Source organism: Acipenser ruthenus, chromosome 59 (genome assembly GCF_902713425.1).
Source record: "Acipenser ruthenus chromosome 59, fAciRut3.2 maternal haplotype, whole genome shotgun sequence".
Lineage (NCBI taxonomy): Eukaryota > Metazoa > Chordata > Actinopteri > Acipenseriformes > Acipenseridae > Acipenser > Acipenser ruthenus.
In genome coordinates, this window is record NC_081247.1 from 2330426 (window position 1) to 2346591 (window position 16166).

At 41.2% G+C, this 16166-nt stretch overlaps 1 protein-coding gene across 1 annotated transcript; it reads right to left on the reverse strand.

The window, feature by feature from the left end:
* On the reverse strand, window positions 1-11815 carry LOC117410225 (pancreatic alpha-amylase-like). The gene is made up of 10 exons (XM_059018438.1): window positions 11638-11815; window positions 11017-11163; window positions 7396-7593; window positions 6861-7091; window positions 6097-6230; window positions 4549-4671; window positions 3829-3928; window positions 1519-1640; window positions 1055-1180; window positions 1-220 (listed from the first exon to the last, which is right to left on the reverse strand). The coding sequence occupies exons 1-10, from the start codon at window positions 11806-11808 to the stop codon at window positions 31-33; spliced, it is 1542 nt and encodes a 513-aa protein (XP_058874421.1). The 5' UTR covers window positions 11809-11815; the 3' UTR covers window positions 1-30.
* Window positions 11816-16166: the final 4351 nt, after the last annotated feature.

Genomic DNA, 16166 nt, shown 5'->3' on the forward strand with positions numbered 1-16166 from the left:
TGATTAAATCTTTATTGGTAGCTCTGTGGTTCACAGCTTGGCGTTGACGTGAATGGCGATGAAGGGATCCTCGGCGGTGTTGCTGATCTGGAATCGAGCCCGCCCGTCTCCCTCGACGGAGATCTGGCTCCCGGTGCAGCGCCCCCCTTCCTCCTGCCCCGAGATCACGTCGCAGTACAAGCCAGCTGGCAGCCCGGTCTGCAGAGTCACATCCAGATTCCTGCAGGAGCAACACACTTTACAAACTACACTAGTGAATTGTGGGATTGTAGTCTTGGGCTAGATATAATCTCTAAATAAACTCCACAAAGAAAGACATATCCCAGTTTCCACAGCGGTAGCTCTTGAGTTAGGTTGAAGGAACAGTTTAATTTGCTAGTCTTGCAGCATATTTGCATTGTCAATTTACAGCCTTGGTTCGGTAGTACTGTAGTAAACATGTCAGCGCCATAGATGAGAAAATTCACTTCCAATCAGCTTTAAAGAACATAAATAAAGTTTACAAAACAAGAGGAGGCCATTCAGCCCATCTTGCTCGTTTGGTTGTTAGTAGCTTATTGATCCCAGAATCTCATCAAGCAGCTTCTTGAAGGATCCCAGGGTGTCAGCTTCAATAACATTACTGGGGAGTTGGTTCCAGACACTCACAGTTCTCTGTGTAAAAAAGTGCCTCCTATTTTCTGTTCTGAGAAAATCTTTTAACCCTTTCATGCATGGCAACCTCATATGGGGACATATGGAAGATGCAAATGCATGATGACCTCATATTGGGATGGCCGTTTTCTCATATAAAGCAATATTCCATGCATGAAAGGGTTAAAACACTCAATGCGGAAGTTAATTGCCATTGATTGGTACTCAGTTGTAAAGGTGAGGGAAGGACAGTTTTTTTTTTCTTTTGAAATCAACACATTAATTAATGGATTTATTTAATACCTGCCATAAACACTTAAAGGTAATTACTTGGAAAATGCGAGTATCAGCAGGGCTCTGGTTTTTACTTATGAGATCAATGTGGTACACAAGCACACATTTAAGAGTCATGCTCACTCACCAGTCATCGTTGTTGAACACGATGAAGCCTTTGTTTCCACGCCCGAACGCCACCTGGTTGCCTCCATTGTCCCACCAGTTAGAGAACGGCTGGCCATTCACTACATTCCGGAAAATAACCATGTTTCTGGAAAGAAAACGAAAGAACCTTCTTGTACGGCAGTATAAAAGATTGATTTCAGGGGTTTATTCAGAATCGGGCAGAAGGAAAAGAGAGCCCATCAGAATAAAACAGAACTAGAAGAAACTAGAAGTCAAGCAGAAGCTATAAGAAACTAGAAAAACTATAAGCAGTGATATGAAACGATATACAACACACATGGTACACTAACCCTTATAAAACTAGAAGTCAAGTATAAGAAGTAATATGAAACTAAAAGTCCAGTTTAAGGAGTGATATCAAGTAGAATTGTTCTTTTTTTCTATCTAAAAATCGCAGTAAAAGTTTTGAGCAGAGATACAAACTTGATTTGGCGCCATCTGTGTTCACAAACCCAGCCGTCTCCACAGGTGCTGTCTGGATTAATGGGAACAGGTTTGGTGCTCCCATCACTATAGCTTGGGGGTCCAACCCAGTCATTCTTATCCTAACAAAAAGAAGAGGTCTGGTAAAGCACAGCCAAGTGTAATACAGTGAAAGCATGGTAAAGCACAGCCAAGTGTAATACAGTGAAAGCATGGTAAAGCACAGCCAAGTGTAACACAGTGAGAGCATGGTAAAGCACAGTCAAGTGTAATACAGTGAAAGCATGGTAAAGCACAGCAAGTGTAATACAGTGAAAGCATGGTAAAGCACAGCCAAGTGTAATGCAGTGAAAGCATGGTAAAGCACAGCCAAGTGTAACACAGTGAGAGCATGGTAAAGCACAGTCAAGTGTAATACAGTGAAAGCATGGTAAAGCACAGCCAAGTGTAACACAGTGAGAGCATGGTAAAGCACAGTCAAGTGTAATACAGTGAAAGCATGGTAAAGCACAGCAAGTGTAATACAGTGAAAGCATGGTAAAGCACAGCCAAGTGTAACACAGTGAGAGCATGGTAAAGCACAGCCAAGTGTAATACAGTGAAAGCATGGTAAAGCACAGCCAAGTGTAATGCAGTGAAAGCATGGTAAAGCACAGCCAAGTGTAACACAGTGAGAGCATGGTAAAGCACAGTCAAGTGTAATACAGTGAAAGCATGGTAAAGCACAGCAAGTGTAATACAGTGAAAGCATGGTAAAGCACAGCCAAGTGTAATACAGTGAAAGCATGGTAAAGCACAGTCAAGTATAATACAGTGAAAGCATGGTAAAGCACAGCAAGTGTAATACAGTGAAAGCATGGTAAAGCACAGCCAAGTGTAATACAGTGAAAGCATGGTAAAGCACAGCAAGTGTAATACAGTGAGAGCATGGTAAAGCACAGCAAGTGTAATACAGTGAAAGCATGGTAAAGCACAGCCAAGTGTAATACAGTGAGAGCATGGTAAAGCACAGCCAAGTGTAACACAGTGAAAGCATGGTAAAGCACAGTCAAGTGTAATACAGTGAAAGCATGGTAAAGCACAGCCAAGTGTAATGCAGTGAAAGCATGGTAAAGCACAGCAAGTGTAATGCAGTGAAAGCATGGTAAAGCACAGCCAAGTGTAATACAGTGAAAGCATGGTAAAGCACAGCCAAGTGTAATACAGTGAAAGCATGGTAAAGCACAGTCAAGTGTAATACAGTGAAAGCATGGTAAAGCACAGCCAAGTGTAACACAGTGAAAGCATGGTAAAGCACAGCAAGTGTAATACAGTGAAAGCATGGTAAAGCACAGCCAAGTGTAACACAGTGAAAGCATGGTAAAGCACAGCCAAGTGTAATACAGTGAGAGCATGGTAAAGCACAGCAATGTCACAGGTAATGTATTGAATTTCACAAGTTGTGTGTATATAATTTCATTTGTTTTAAAAGCAACAGAGACGAGTAAAATAATTACAATTCTTACATTGAACACCATTTGGATCTGATCTCCACTTAAACGTAAAGATGTACAGCAGTGCTGAGCTCCACTTCAGACTATGTACATTGGCCTTAAGGATTTCAACCCACGGCCGTAGTTAGCTATGAGGTTAACATTTTAGCTTAAATGTTCATTTATTATTTAAAATAATTCATTAATTATTTAAAAAGATATATTCTGGGAAATCATTGAAACGGTTAACTAAACAAAATTGAATCAAATTTAATTTAGTGGCATTTCTAAGTCCTGATATGTCTTAACCAATTGTTTATTTTATGTGCAGGTTATTTTTAAATGGATAACAGATACTTTTGGACCTGCTGAAAGTCTCTCCACTTTGATGACTACAATGACATGTAGGTGTGTTGGGCTATTACCTTTGCTTAACCATGATTTCACTTTGCTTTTACTCTGGGAAACGTTTATAAGGGAATTGTCATAACTTGGTATTAACAATATTTAGCAGAAGTTATTGAGAATATCAAAAGGTCTGGAACCAACTCCCCAGTAATGTTGTTGAAGCTGACACCCTGGGATCCTTCAAGAAGCTGCTTGATGAGATTCTGGGATCAATAAGCTACTAACAACCAAACGAGCAAGATGGGCAGTATGGCCTCATCTTCGTTTGTAAACTTTCTTATGTTCTTCTGTTCTTAAAAATATAACACTGCGATGAGGACAACACAGACACAGCAAAGGTAACGCAAAAACGATGCAAGGGGTTCTGGAAGACTACAGGAAACAGGAATGCAGGCAACTTCCATGCCTTCACAACCCTGTGCAGACCCACCTTCCCATTCTCTATGTATCTTGGCCAACGGAAACTTGACATCACTCGAGTCACTCCATAGGGGTGAGCCAGCATGAAGCCAGATGCCATTTTGTACAGCCTGCAGGAGATTTCAAGAGTTCAAGTCAGTGAAGCGTTTTTCTGAATGAGGAGCTGGATGCACCGACTAGCCCTTGTTTCAATCTGGCTTACGTCATGATGAAATCGGTTTAGTGGTTTCGCATCTTGCACCATTGAAACAACTACAAATAAGGCACAAAACTAAAGTAGAAAAGTAAAAGGAAAAAGCCAGGAAAAGTGCCCCACAGTAAAAAGTGTAATAAAGCACAGGGAAAACATGGTAAAGCACAGAAAGGTATGGTGAAGCATATGAGAAACATGGTAGACTAACGCTTATAAAAGTAGAAGCACAGCAAAGTGTAATAAAGCCAGTGGAAGCACGGTACCAAACTAACGGAGTGGTTTACGTGGTAGGCAGAGCTCTGTATACACTGCAGGGATAGAAATAAGATGCCCATTGCATAGCAGTTTGATCCAATCCTGGTTAGACACACCTGAGCTTGTTACCTGTACACAGTGGGGCTAATCAAGCTTGTAGTAAAAACTGGAATGGATGAAACTGCTATACAATGGGAGTCACATTGCCATCCCTAGAGAAGGCACACAACTAAAAGTAATACAGCACAAAGTGTTTTAAGCCCCTGAGGAGGTATTCTCTACCTGGAGTCCCAGAATGTGAGGACAGAGTTCCCTCCAGGTCCGTGGCCCCTCTGGTTGTCATGATTATCCACGAACACCAGGGCTCTGTCAGAGGGCATGAACGCCCAGCCCTCACCCCAATTCCTAAAATTTTTTTTAAAAATTGGAAGAAAAAAAAATTAAACGCTGTAGCAAACCGGCAGAGTAAAACCATAACTGGGTAAGCCTTCTTCCTCTCAAACCATAATCAATCAATCAATCAATCAATCAATCAATCAATCAATCTTTATTTCTTACATGCTCTTTACATGAATTGCATACAAAAGAGATGTGAGGATAATATACCCTTTAAATTACATTCGTAAATGATAAAAAGTGTTTAAATCTTACTTTAAAAAGCAGTGACAATAGATACATTAGTTATTCTAAAATAAATAATTCAAATAGGATGATACATTTCCCCTGATAATACATTTTCAAATTAAAAATTCCAATGTATCTCAATGAGTATTGCATTGCTGTGCTGTATCTCAATGAGTACTGCATTGCTGTGCTGTATCTCAGCGAGTATTGCATTGCTGTGCTGTATCTCAGTGAGTATTGCATTGCTGTGCTGTATCTCAATGAGTATTGCATTGCTGTGCTGTATCTCAATGAGTATTGCATTGCTGTGCTGTATCTCAATGAGTATTGCATTGCTGTGCTGTATCTCAATGAGTATTGCATTGCTGTGCTGTATCTCAATGAGTATTGCATTGCTGTGCTGTATCTCAATGAGTATTGCATTGCTGTGCTGTATCCCTGTATCGCTCTCCAGATTAAGGCTGTAGAGAGCAGGTATGTACATTTATTAATATTGAGGCGATAGAACCATCTAAAATGTCTTTACAATATATAGCAGAGCCTGATAGTGATGTGATACAGCCACCTGAAATGTCTTTATAATATACAGCACTAGACCCTGATATTGATGCGATCCAGCCCTCTGAAATGTCTTTATAAGATATAGCACTAGACCCTGACATTGATGCGACCCAGCCCTCTGAAATGTCTTTATAATATATAGCACTAGAAGCTGATATTGATGCGATCCAGCCCTCTGAAATGTCTTTATAATATACAGCACTAGACCCTGATATTGATGCGACCCAGCCCTCTGAAATGTCTTTATAATATATAGCACTAGACGCTGATATTGATAGGATCAGCGCTGCTATTTGATTATTGGATTATGAAGATTGAGCCATCCATAGAAAGGTGCTGACAATCAGGTGAGGGTCATTGATGTCACTCGGGCTAATTTACCATCCAGCTGCTTGAGTTTGGATGGTTGCTGCTTTTCTTGGACTCTGTGGAGAACAGCGATCCACACAAACATAAGCAGCTGTTTCTTCACTCTGAATGGAAAATCAGCCCGATCGACACCAATGACCCTCACCTGACCATCAGCACCCGATTTCTGTAGAGAGCGCGATCCCAATAATCGCTTCGTGCAGCTCTATCAGGTACAAGGAAAATAGAAGGTCCATCTCTGAAAGGTTGTGTTTTAATAAATTCAGCCAATCTCACCGCAAGTAAGCCAATTTCTCCCCGTTCCACTTGCGGAAGACGATTCCTACTTTCGCGCTGTACTTAAACTCCGTGACCCGGCCCAGTCCAAAGTACTCGCTGGCCTTAATCCCCTCTCCTCCGAGATCGATGACCTGGGAGACAGCAGCACATTGATATCGCTCTTTAAAATGGAAAGTGTCCAGTTTAGAGGGTCATTCTGAACAGTAGAGAGTAGGGGTGTAAGGGGACTCTACTGTCACAATACACAGCATGGTCCTGATGCGCTACATGTATGAGGCACAATAAGATCAAATACTCATTTAATGACTGTTTTGTTAAAAGTCTAAACTAAACGAGACAGGGAGAGTGTGCATCCATTAAAAAAGCTTATTTTTCATTCAAGAACCAAAGGCATAGTAAAGTAATAAAGCACAGTGAAAGCAAACTCCCCAGTAATGTTGTTGAAGCTGACACCCTGGGATCCTTCAAGAAGCTGCTTGATGAGATTCTGGGATCGATAAGCTGCTAACAACCAAACGAGCAAGATGGGCTGAATGGCCTCCTCTCGTTTGTAAACTTTCTTATGTTCTTATGTTCGTAAAAAGTCACAGGGAAGTATGGTAAAGCAGATTACAAAACAAATCATGGTCAACTATGGTAAATGCATAATATAAGCAATGAGAAAAGCACTGTGGGAAAACTGTAAAAATACCACAGTGAAAATTTATAAGGGGAGAGCAGGTTTTGAAAAAGAACACAGCACTTCAACACTTGAAACGCACCTCCTGGTAGATAAAGGCCTTGGAGCCGCTGGGGAACCACTTTGTGTTGAGGGGTTTAATTCTGGAGTAGACAGCGTTCAGATCGCCAGGCCACATGTGTTTACAAGCGTCCACTCTGAAGCCCGCCACACCAATGTCAATGAGGCTGTTCAAATAATCTGCCGCCTTCCCCCGAACGTATTCCTTCTCCAGGGCAAGATCCAGCAGACTAACGAGACGACAGTCCCTCACCTGCCAAGAACAAAAATTTAACAATTAAAAAAATAACAACAATGACCCACTATTATCAACTGTCCAGTTCTACTGGGATTTTAACTGTGACATCCTGTGTATGTTATTCAGAGTTCAGTGGCTAATCATGTTGAGAGGGTATTTCATTCTCCTGATGTAGGCCCCCGACACAGAAAAGAGTGCAAGAGAATGAAACCCACTCTCAACACGATTAGAGGCAGCCACCCAGTTAGAAACACACAGCTGTGGTAATTATCCCAGAGGTTTAATGGAGTACAGTAAGGAGCGATGCGTAAACTCCCACCTGGTAGATATCATTGTAGTTCTCGATGTCACCGCTGTAAGTCCTGCACTTCCCGTCATTAAAGTCCACCGCGGAGTAGGGCACGGAGGGGAAGCTTCTGGCTGCGGCGTTGAAGAAAGTCCCGCAGGAGGAGTGAGTCCCCGATCCTGCCGTAGCGCCACTCATGTGATTGATGACAGCGTCCACATAGATTCGGACCTGAGAACAGAGGGGCGTGGTCAAGGTTGGCTAGCGGCAGGAATTGCACGGACCAAAAAACAAAATAGATTAGCACCGCAGCAAAGGTGATCTCATTGCAGCTACGGGGAGCACAACCTGCTGCTCCCAGTCCTTACTTCCACCAAAGCCCGTAGCTCTCTCCCAGCTTTTATACCATGTGGCCAGGCCTAATTGGCAATCAATAAATCAATTACAGCCTGGCCACATTCTGCAATTAATTTTGCTTTTAACCCCATCCCTGCCAAATGTAAATAAAAACATGCTTACATATATAGTAAAAGCTCCTCTACAAACTGGCTATATTTTCTCTTCCCCTCTGCCTTCAAACAAGCCTCTATCACTCCCCTCCTCAAAAAACCTACCCTCGACCCCACCTCCCTCCAGAGCTACCGTCCTGTTTCCCTCCTACCCTTCCTTTCCAAAACCTTGAGCGGACTGTACACCGCCAGCTCTCTTCTTTACTGTCCAACCACTCTCTGCTCGACCCTCTCCAATCTGGCTTCCGGTCTGCTCACTCCACTGAAACCACCCTCCTGTCTGTCACTAACTCACTAAACTCTGCCCGAGCTGCCTCTCTCTCCTCTGTCCTAATTCTCCTCAACCTCTCTGCTGCCTTTGACACTGTCGATCACTCTATTCTACTATCCTCTCTCACTGACCTGGGAATCTCCAACCGCACTTACCAGGTAACCTGGCGTGGAGCAACCTCCACACCTTGCCCTCTCTCAACAGGAGTCCCCCAAGGGTCAGTTGCGGGTCAAGACTCTTGTACTAGCCTACAGATGCCTTGACCAGACTGCACCCAGCTACCTCATCTCTCCCTACACCCCCACTCGACCTCTCCGCTCCTCCTGCACTAGAAGACTAGCTCTACCTCCTCTACGCTCCCCTGCCTCCAGAGCCCGCTCCTTCTCCACCCTCGCCCCGCAGTGGTGGAATGACCTTCCTACAGATGTCAGGACTGCCCAGTCCCTGACCACCTTCCGGCACTTCCTCAAGACACACCTCTTCAGACAGCACCTGTAGAAACTCCTCTTTTCCATCTGGACACTTATCACTCTTCCTTAAATGCACTTTACTTGCTCTTATCTGCTCCCTATTTTACTGCATTTAATCCTGTAGAGTACTGTAATCTGTCAAGTGTTATTTAATCTGTAGTATTTTGTATTTAATTATATCCTGATGTAACTATCACTGACACTGTTATCTGCTCCGTTACTGAATCATATTTTGTCACACTTGTACTTGCTTGAACCAAAGTCATTGTATTTATCTTGCTCTTAATTGTATTAATACTTGTACTGTGATTCTTGAAATGTATTTTTGTTTACGACTGTAAGTCGCCCTGGATAAGGGCATCTGCTAAGAAATAAATAATAATAATATATTTGGGCATGATTTTTGGGTCACCGTAAATCCCTTTTGAAATGAATGGAGTGATCCCCATTTTTCTTTTATGTCTTCTGCCTAAATCAGTGTGAATCTACACTCTGGCAACGGGTCATGTGATTTTTTTTTGAAAACTTAGTATAAAAAGCAAAAAAAAAAAAAAAAAGGATGTTGCGCTCCACAGAAATCAGGTGCTGATGGGGTGAACCCACTCCCTCATGCACACGACTCTATTATTGTGCTTTCACTTCGAAGTTCGAGTGCAGTTATAAGTGCAGCACCACGAAGGCTTTCCTCCGTGTTTGAAGCGTACATCAGGAATGATCACGTGCTGCTTGAAAACGAGCTCAATAATCGAATAACCGCTTGGTGCAGCTCCAGTGTGAAAACAGTGTAAGTGATTGTTATAAAGCGGGCAGGACACCTGGACTAGATGATTTGATTGGAATATACTGTTTTACAATCCAATCCAGAAACCTCTAAACAAACAAGGAAAACAAAGTCACACTTTCCATTGTGTCTCTAATTCCTACGTATTTACATATTAGTTACATAGTACAGTACAACGTCGCATATCCGACCCCCTGTGGACTGGGGTATAGGCGGATACAGGGAAAAGTCAGATTTGCCAACATCAATAGAAAATGACATTTACACATGCATAAATAGGTTAGTGAACAAAAACATTCAAACTGCTTTAAACACGGGGAAATGATTTGCTTTAAAAGTAAGCAAACGTAAACGAGATTAATTAGGCTACAATACACAGTGTTGCTGTGCGGTTTACTATAAGCCATCTCCACGCAAAGCTTAAAAAAAATACAAAACAAACGGTAAATGTACAGTAACCTGCATCTGATTACTTCTTTCTTAACTGGTGTATTGAAACGTCACCGCTACACACAGCTGACTGACACACGCACACAGCCCGTCTCTCTTAAAGGGGAACGCACCAAAAGGCTGATTGCTATAACGCTTTCTTTAGAACATAAGAAGAACATAAGAACATAAGAAAGTTTACAAACGAGAGGAGGCCATTCAGCCCATCTTGCTCGTTTGGTTGTTAGTAGCTTATTGATCCCAGAATCTCATCAAGCAGCTTCTTGAAGGATCCCAGGGTGTCGGCTTCAACAGCATTACTGGGGAGTTGGTTCCAGACCCTCACAATTCTCTGTGTAAAAAAGTGCCTCCTATTTTCTGTTCTGAATGCCCCTTTATCTAATCTCCATTTGTGACCCCTGGTCCTTGTTTCTTTTTTCAGGTGAAAAAAGTCCCCTGGGTCGACATTGTCATACCTTTTAGGATTTTGAATGCTTGAATCAGATCGCTGCGTAGTCTTCTTTGTTCAAGACTGAATAGATTCAATTCTTTTAGCCTGTCTGCATACGACATGCCTTTTAAACCCGGGATAATTCTGGTTGCTCTTCTTTGCACGCTTTCTAGAGCAACAATATCCTTTTTGTAACGAGGTGACCAGAACTGAACACAATATTCTAGGTGAGGTCTTACTAATGCATTGTAAAGTTTTAACATTACTTCCGTTAATTTTCCATCGCGGACGCTGCACTTGCTGCCAATACCATTACTCTCATAGCCTAATTTTAATATTTATTTATTTATTTATTTATTTATTTATTTATTTATTTAGCGAGGCGGTTAATTGATCAGGGCGGTTATGTGACGGTTGGATATGCGACATTCCACTGTAGTACATTAATGTGTACTTACATGTAATTAAAATGTTATTATGCATAGTTACAATGTACTTAATGCGTCAATCTCTTTGCACGATATATGTAAGTACACAATTGTATCAGAAAAGGGTTAGGGTTATTGTTATATTGTGCAAAAAGATTTACACATTAAGTGCATTATAACTATGCATAATGACATTGTAATATGTGTAAGTACACATGACTATACTAAGTCACTGCTATGTAACCACACAGTAATTAGACACACAATGTAAAGTGTTAGTGAAACAGAATGGGACGTCCAGCTGGACTCTCTTACCCCGACGTTGTTGCAGCGCGTCACCATGTCCTTCAGCTCGCTGGCTGTCCCCGATCTCGAGCACAGGTTGTAGCTGATTGGCTGATACCTCTCCCACCAGGGCCGGTAAGGATTGGACAACACCACACTTTCACTGGGAGGTGAAATCTAGCCGGACGAAACAAAATATTACAGGACTGATTTACTGTACATACAGAAATACTTCTGAATGTAATTATTATTAAGAAGACTGCTGAGTTTGAATTAGATTTCATGTCAATGGGGCACATATACATAATTCTCTTAGATAAGTTTCCCACAGAAAAGCACAGCAAAGTGCCATACAGCACAGTGAATGCATGGTAAAGCATAGCCAAGCTTTGTAAAGAATAGTGAGGTATGGAAAGCATATCTATAAACATGGCAAAGCAGGGTAACCTATGGTAAATGCAGGAGTATAACCAGGGGAAAAGCATGGAGGCAAAAATACTGTGCAAAAATACTGTGCAAAAATACAGTGCAAAAATACAGCGATAACCTTTTATAAGGGCAAATAACAATTTCTAAATGAATTGTTAAACTAAAGTGGGTCAGTATCATTCTGAATAATTCTGAGCAGAACATAATGAAAGAGCTGCTCACCTGAACGCCTCCAAACCCATTGGGTGCGAGATAGCGCTCACACTCTGCCGCGATGTCAGCCCAGCGCCACTCAAACAGGTGAACGATGGATGTTCTCCCAGGCTGTGTGTTGGGGTTATATTGAGCCCAACACACAGAGAGAAACGCTGTGAGGACTAGAAAGAGCTTCATTGCTGCTTGATCCAAGAACGAATGTCTGTGAGCCTGCAGTGCACAGAGATACATATATATGTATATATTTGAAATGGAATGAAGCCAAGTGCGATAAAAAACGTATTTTATCGGTTGTTACTGTAGATAAAATACTCTATCTTGAGCAGAATTACACAGGTGTGCAGTGTGATAGAACTCCCACCGAAATAAAACTTAGGTGTACTTAGATTAAACAAATCAGCGAAATCATGGTAAAGCATAGGGAAGCATTGTAAAGCACAGAGAGGTGTGGTAAAGCATAGGGAAGCATTGTAAAGCACAGAGAGGTGTGGTAAAGCATAGGGAAGCATTGTAAAGCACAGAGAGGTCTGGTAAAGCATAGGGAAGCATTGTAAAGCACAGAGAGGTGTGGTAAAGCATAGGGAAGCATTGTAAAGCACAGAGAGGTGTGGTAAAGCATAGGGAAGCATTGTAAAGCACAGAGAGGTGTGGTAAAGCATAGGGAAGCATTGTAAAGCACAGAGAGGTCTGGTAAAGCATAGGGAAGCATTGTAAAGCACAGAGAGGTGTGGTAAAGCATAGGGAAGCATTGTAAAGCACAGAGAGGTCTGGTAAAGCATAGGGAAGCATTGTAAAGCACAGAGAGGTGTGGTAAAGCATAGGGAAGCATTGTAAAGCACAGAGAGGTGTGGTAAAGCATAGGGAAGCATTGTAAAGCACAGTGAGGTGTGGTAAAGCATAGGGAAGCATTTGAAAGCACAGAGAGGGATGGTAAAGCATAGGAAAGCATTTGAAAGCACAGAGAGGTCTGGTAAAGTATAATGTAGCATTGTAAAGCACAGAGAGGTCTGGTAAAGCATAGGGAAGCATTGTAAAGCACAGAGATGTCTGGTAAAGCATAGGGAAGCATTGTAAAGCACAGAGAGGTGTGGTAAAGCATAGGGAAGTATTGTAAGCATAGAGAGGTCTGGTAAAGCATAGGGAAGCATTGTAAAGCACAGAGAGGTGTGGTAAAGCATACGGAAGCATTGTAAAGCACAGAGGTCTGGTAAAGCATAGGGAAGCATTGTAAAGCACAGAGAGGTCTGGTAAAGCATAGGGAAGCATTTGAAAGCACAGAGAGGGATGGTAAAGTATAATGTAGCATTGTAAAGCACAGAGTATGGTAAAGCATAGACAAGCATTATAAAGCACAGAGGTATGGTAAAGCATAGACAAGCATTATGAAGCACAGAGAGGCATGGTAAATCATAGACAAGCATTGTAAAGCACAGAGAGGTCTGGTAAAGCATAGGGAAGCATTGTAAAGCACAGAGAGGCATGGTAAAGCATAGGGAAGCATTGTAAAGCACAGAGAGGTCTGGTAAAGCATAGGGAAGCATTGTAAAGCACAGAGAGGCATGGTAAAGCATAGGGAAACATTATAATAATAAATAATAATTTATTTCTTAGCAGACGCCCTTATCCAAGGCGACTTACAAGATATCACATTATTTTTACATGCAATTACCCATTTATACAGTTGGGTTTTTACTGGAGCAATCTAGGTAAAGTACCTTGCTCAAGGGTACAGCAGCAGTGTCCCCCACTGGGGATTGAACCCACGACCCTCCGGTCAAGAGTCCAGAGCCCTAACCACTACTCCAAACTGCTGCCCAGTGTAAAGCACAGAGAGGTGTGGTAAAGCATAGGGAAGCATAGTAAAGCACAGAGAGGTCTGGTAAAGCATAGGGAAGCATTGTAAAGCACAGAGAGGTCTGGTAAAGCATAGGGAAGCATTGTAAAGGACAGAGAGGCGTGGTAAAGCATAGGGAAGCATTGTAAAGCACAGAGAGGTCTGGTAAAGCATAGGGAAGCATTGTAAAGCACAGAGAGGTCTGGTAAAGCATAGGGAAGCATTGTAAAGCACAGAGAGGTCTGGTAAAGCATAGGGAAGCATTGTAAAGCACAGAGAGGTCTGGTAAAGCATAGGGAAGCATTGTAAAGCACAGAGAGGTATATACAAAGGTTTGCTACAGGGTTTTAAATCTCCCAGTTGCTTTTAAAACCCTCAGTGCAGAAGTGAATTGCTTTTGATTGGTGCTCAGTTGTAAAAGTGAGGGACAGGCAGCTTTTCTTGTTTTGAAATCAACACATTAATGAATGGATTTATTTAATAAATACTTCTTCAAGCCAAAGTTCCAAACACACCCTGTCTAAGTTATTAGTCTGTGTTTCGCTGATTGATTCGTGTTATGTATCAGAGCTGGTTACATTAAACACCTTAAGTATTAAATTTAACTATAAAACGGAAGGATACAGCTAGGTTATTGACGGTAATATGTTTTCTGCAACAACCTTACACTCAAGGAAAATGAAGGGGGAATTTAACAAGGTATTTTACTGATGCGCTATCATATCCCTGATACTCTGCTGCAGTCTATTACATGCCACAGGAGCGCTGTAACTAAATGCCGCTGATCGGTCAACACAGGACCTTCTCCGAGGCACTTGGTAATCAAGTGTGAGGCTAGATCATGCACTTTACTCGGGTATATTAGCCTGTAGCATCGAGCCTAGGAAACAGACCTATTACAGTTTACTTATACAAGTTTACCCCGGTACATTTTCACAGGATTCCCCTTGCTTTCGTTATATATCATGCATTCATTTTTTTTATATAACCACACCTCTCTGTGTTTTTGAATGCTTCCCTGCGCTGTACCATGCTTTCTGTAATGAAGAAGCTCATCACTATAAAAACACACGGACAAACTTCCCGATACAAACTTTCATAGGCTTGTATAGTGTACATAAAAAAGCGTAATTAAAACATGTTTAGATTCAAGACAAAGGTGTGCTTGACATTTTAAAGCACTGTGCGGATTTCAAATGCCTCGCTTTAATTAATAAGTAAGTTAACAAATTAAATATAGATAGTACTTACCTGGGGCAGGGCTAGTAAACAAAAGGAAAACTATGTGTTTTTTTTTTGTTTTGTTTTGGGTTTTTTTTGTAGTTGTATTAAAAATAAACCTGGTCGTTTGCTGGTTAAATAAAAAGGCCTGTTATTTATAGGCTAGCATCGGTTAACGATATTTAAGCTAGACAAGGTTCAGAATAAAAAATGTTTGTTTGAATATCTGCCGCGTAGTTTGTGTGCACAGGTATTCTGAAGTGGCCTTCTATGAGTCCTGATCTGAATCCTATCGAACATCTATGGAAAGAGCTGAAACTTGCAGTGTGGAGAACAGAAATTAATTTTCTCACCACACCCCCAGCAACCCCCCCAACCTTTAAGAAGCACAAAGCATGGTGAGAAAATTAATTTCTGTTCTGCTATTAGGCCTACTTTTCATTGATACATTGGACTATTCTGAAGTGGCCTTCTATGAGTCCTGATCTGAATCCTATCGAACATCTATGGAAAGAGCTGAAACTTGCAGTCTGGAGAAGACACCCATCAAACCTGAGACAGCTGGAGCAGTTTGCTCAGGAAGAGTGGGCCAAACTACCTGTTAACAGGTGCAGAAGTCTCATTGAGAGCTACAGAAAACGTTTGATTGCAGTGATTGCCTCTAAAGGTTGTGCAACAAAATATTAGGTTAGCGGTCCCATCATTTTTGTCCATGCCATTTTCATTTGTTTTCTTATTTACAATATTATGTTGAATAAAAAATCAAAAGCAAAGTCTGATTTCTATTAAATATGGAATAAACAATGGTGGATGCCAATTACTTTTGTCAGTTTCAAGTTATTTCAGAGAAAATTGGGAATTCTTCGTTTTTTGTGGAGGGGTACCAACAAATTTGAGCACGTCTGTATATAGGTTTGAAGGAGGTATAACTGCAGTGTACAAAAATAAAAGATATGAAAAAAACAAAACGGCCTAATTTGAGAAACGTTTAATGGAAGGACAAACAATCGTATATAAATCGTATTTCTATGCATGCACAAGCACAAATATAATTTAGTAATAAAACAATTAACCTAAATGTGTTTATAAAAATGCACAACAGCAAAACCGTGTGTGTCGTAGCTATGTATGTGTGTGCCAATACTTTTGATCGCCAATATATATATATATATATATATATATATATATAGAGAGAGAGAGAGAGAGAGAGAGAGAGAGAGATAGAGAGGAGAGAGAGAGAAATATATACAGTAGATGTATAGATGTCTGTGTGCGTGTGCGTGTGCGTGCGTGCGTGCGTGCGTGTGTGTGTATTCTCTGTGTCTGCTTAAATTAATTCACCAAATTTTTAAATACCATTTGCTAAATCATTGAGTGTTCATTCCCTTACAAGACGTATAATTGATGTGTAAAATTGAACAATATTTATAACGCTTAATACATTTGTAAATTATATTACTACACATAGAGGGTGTAAATA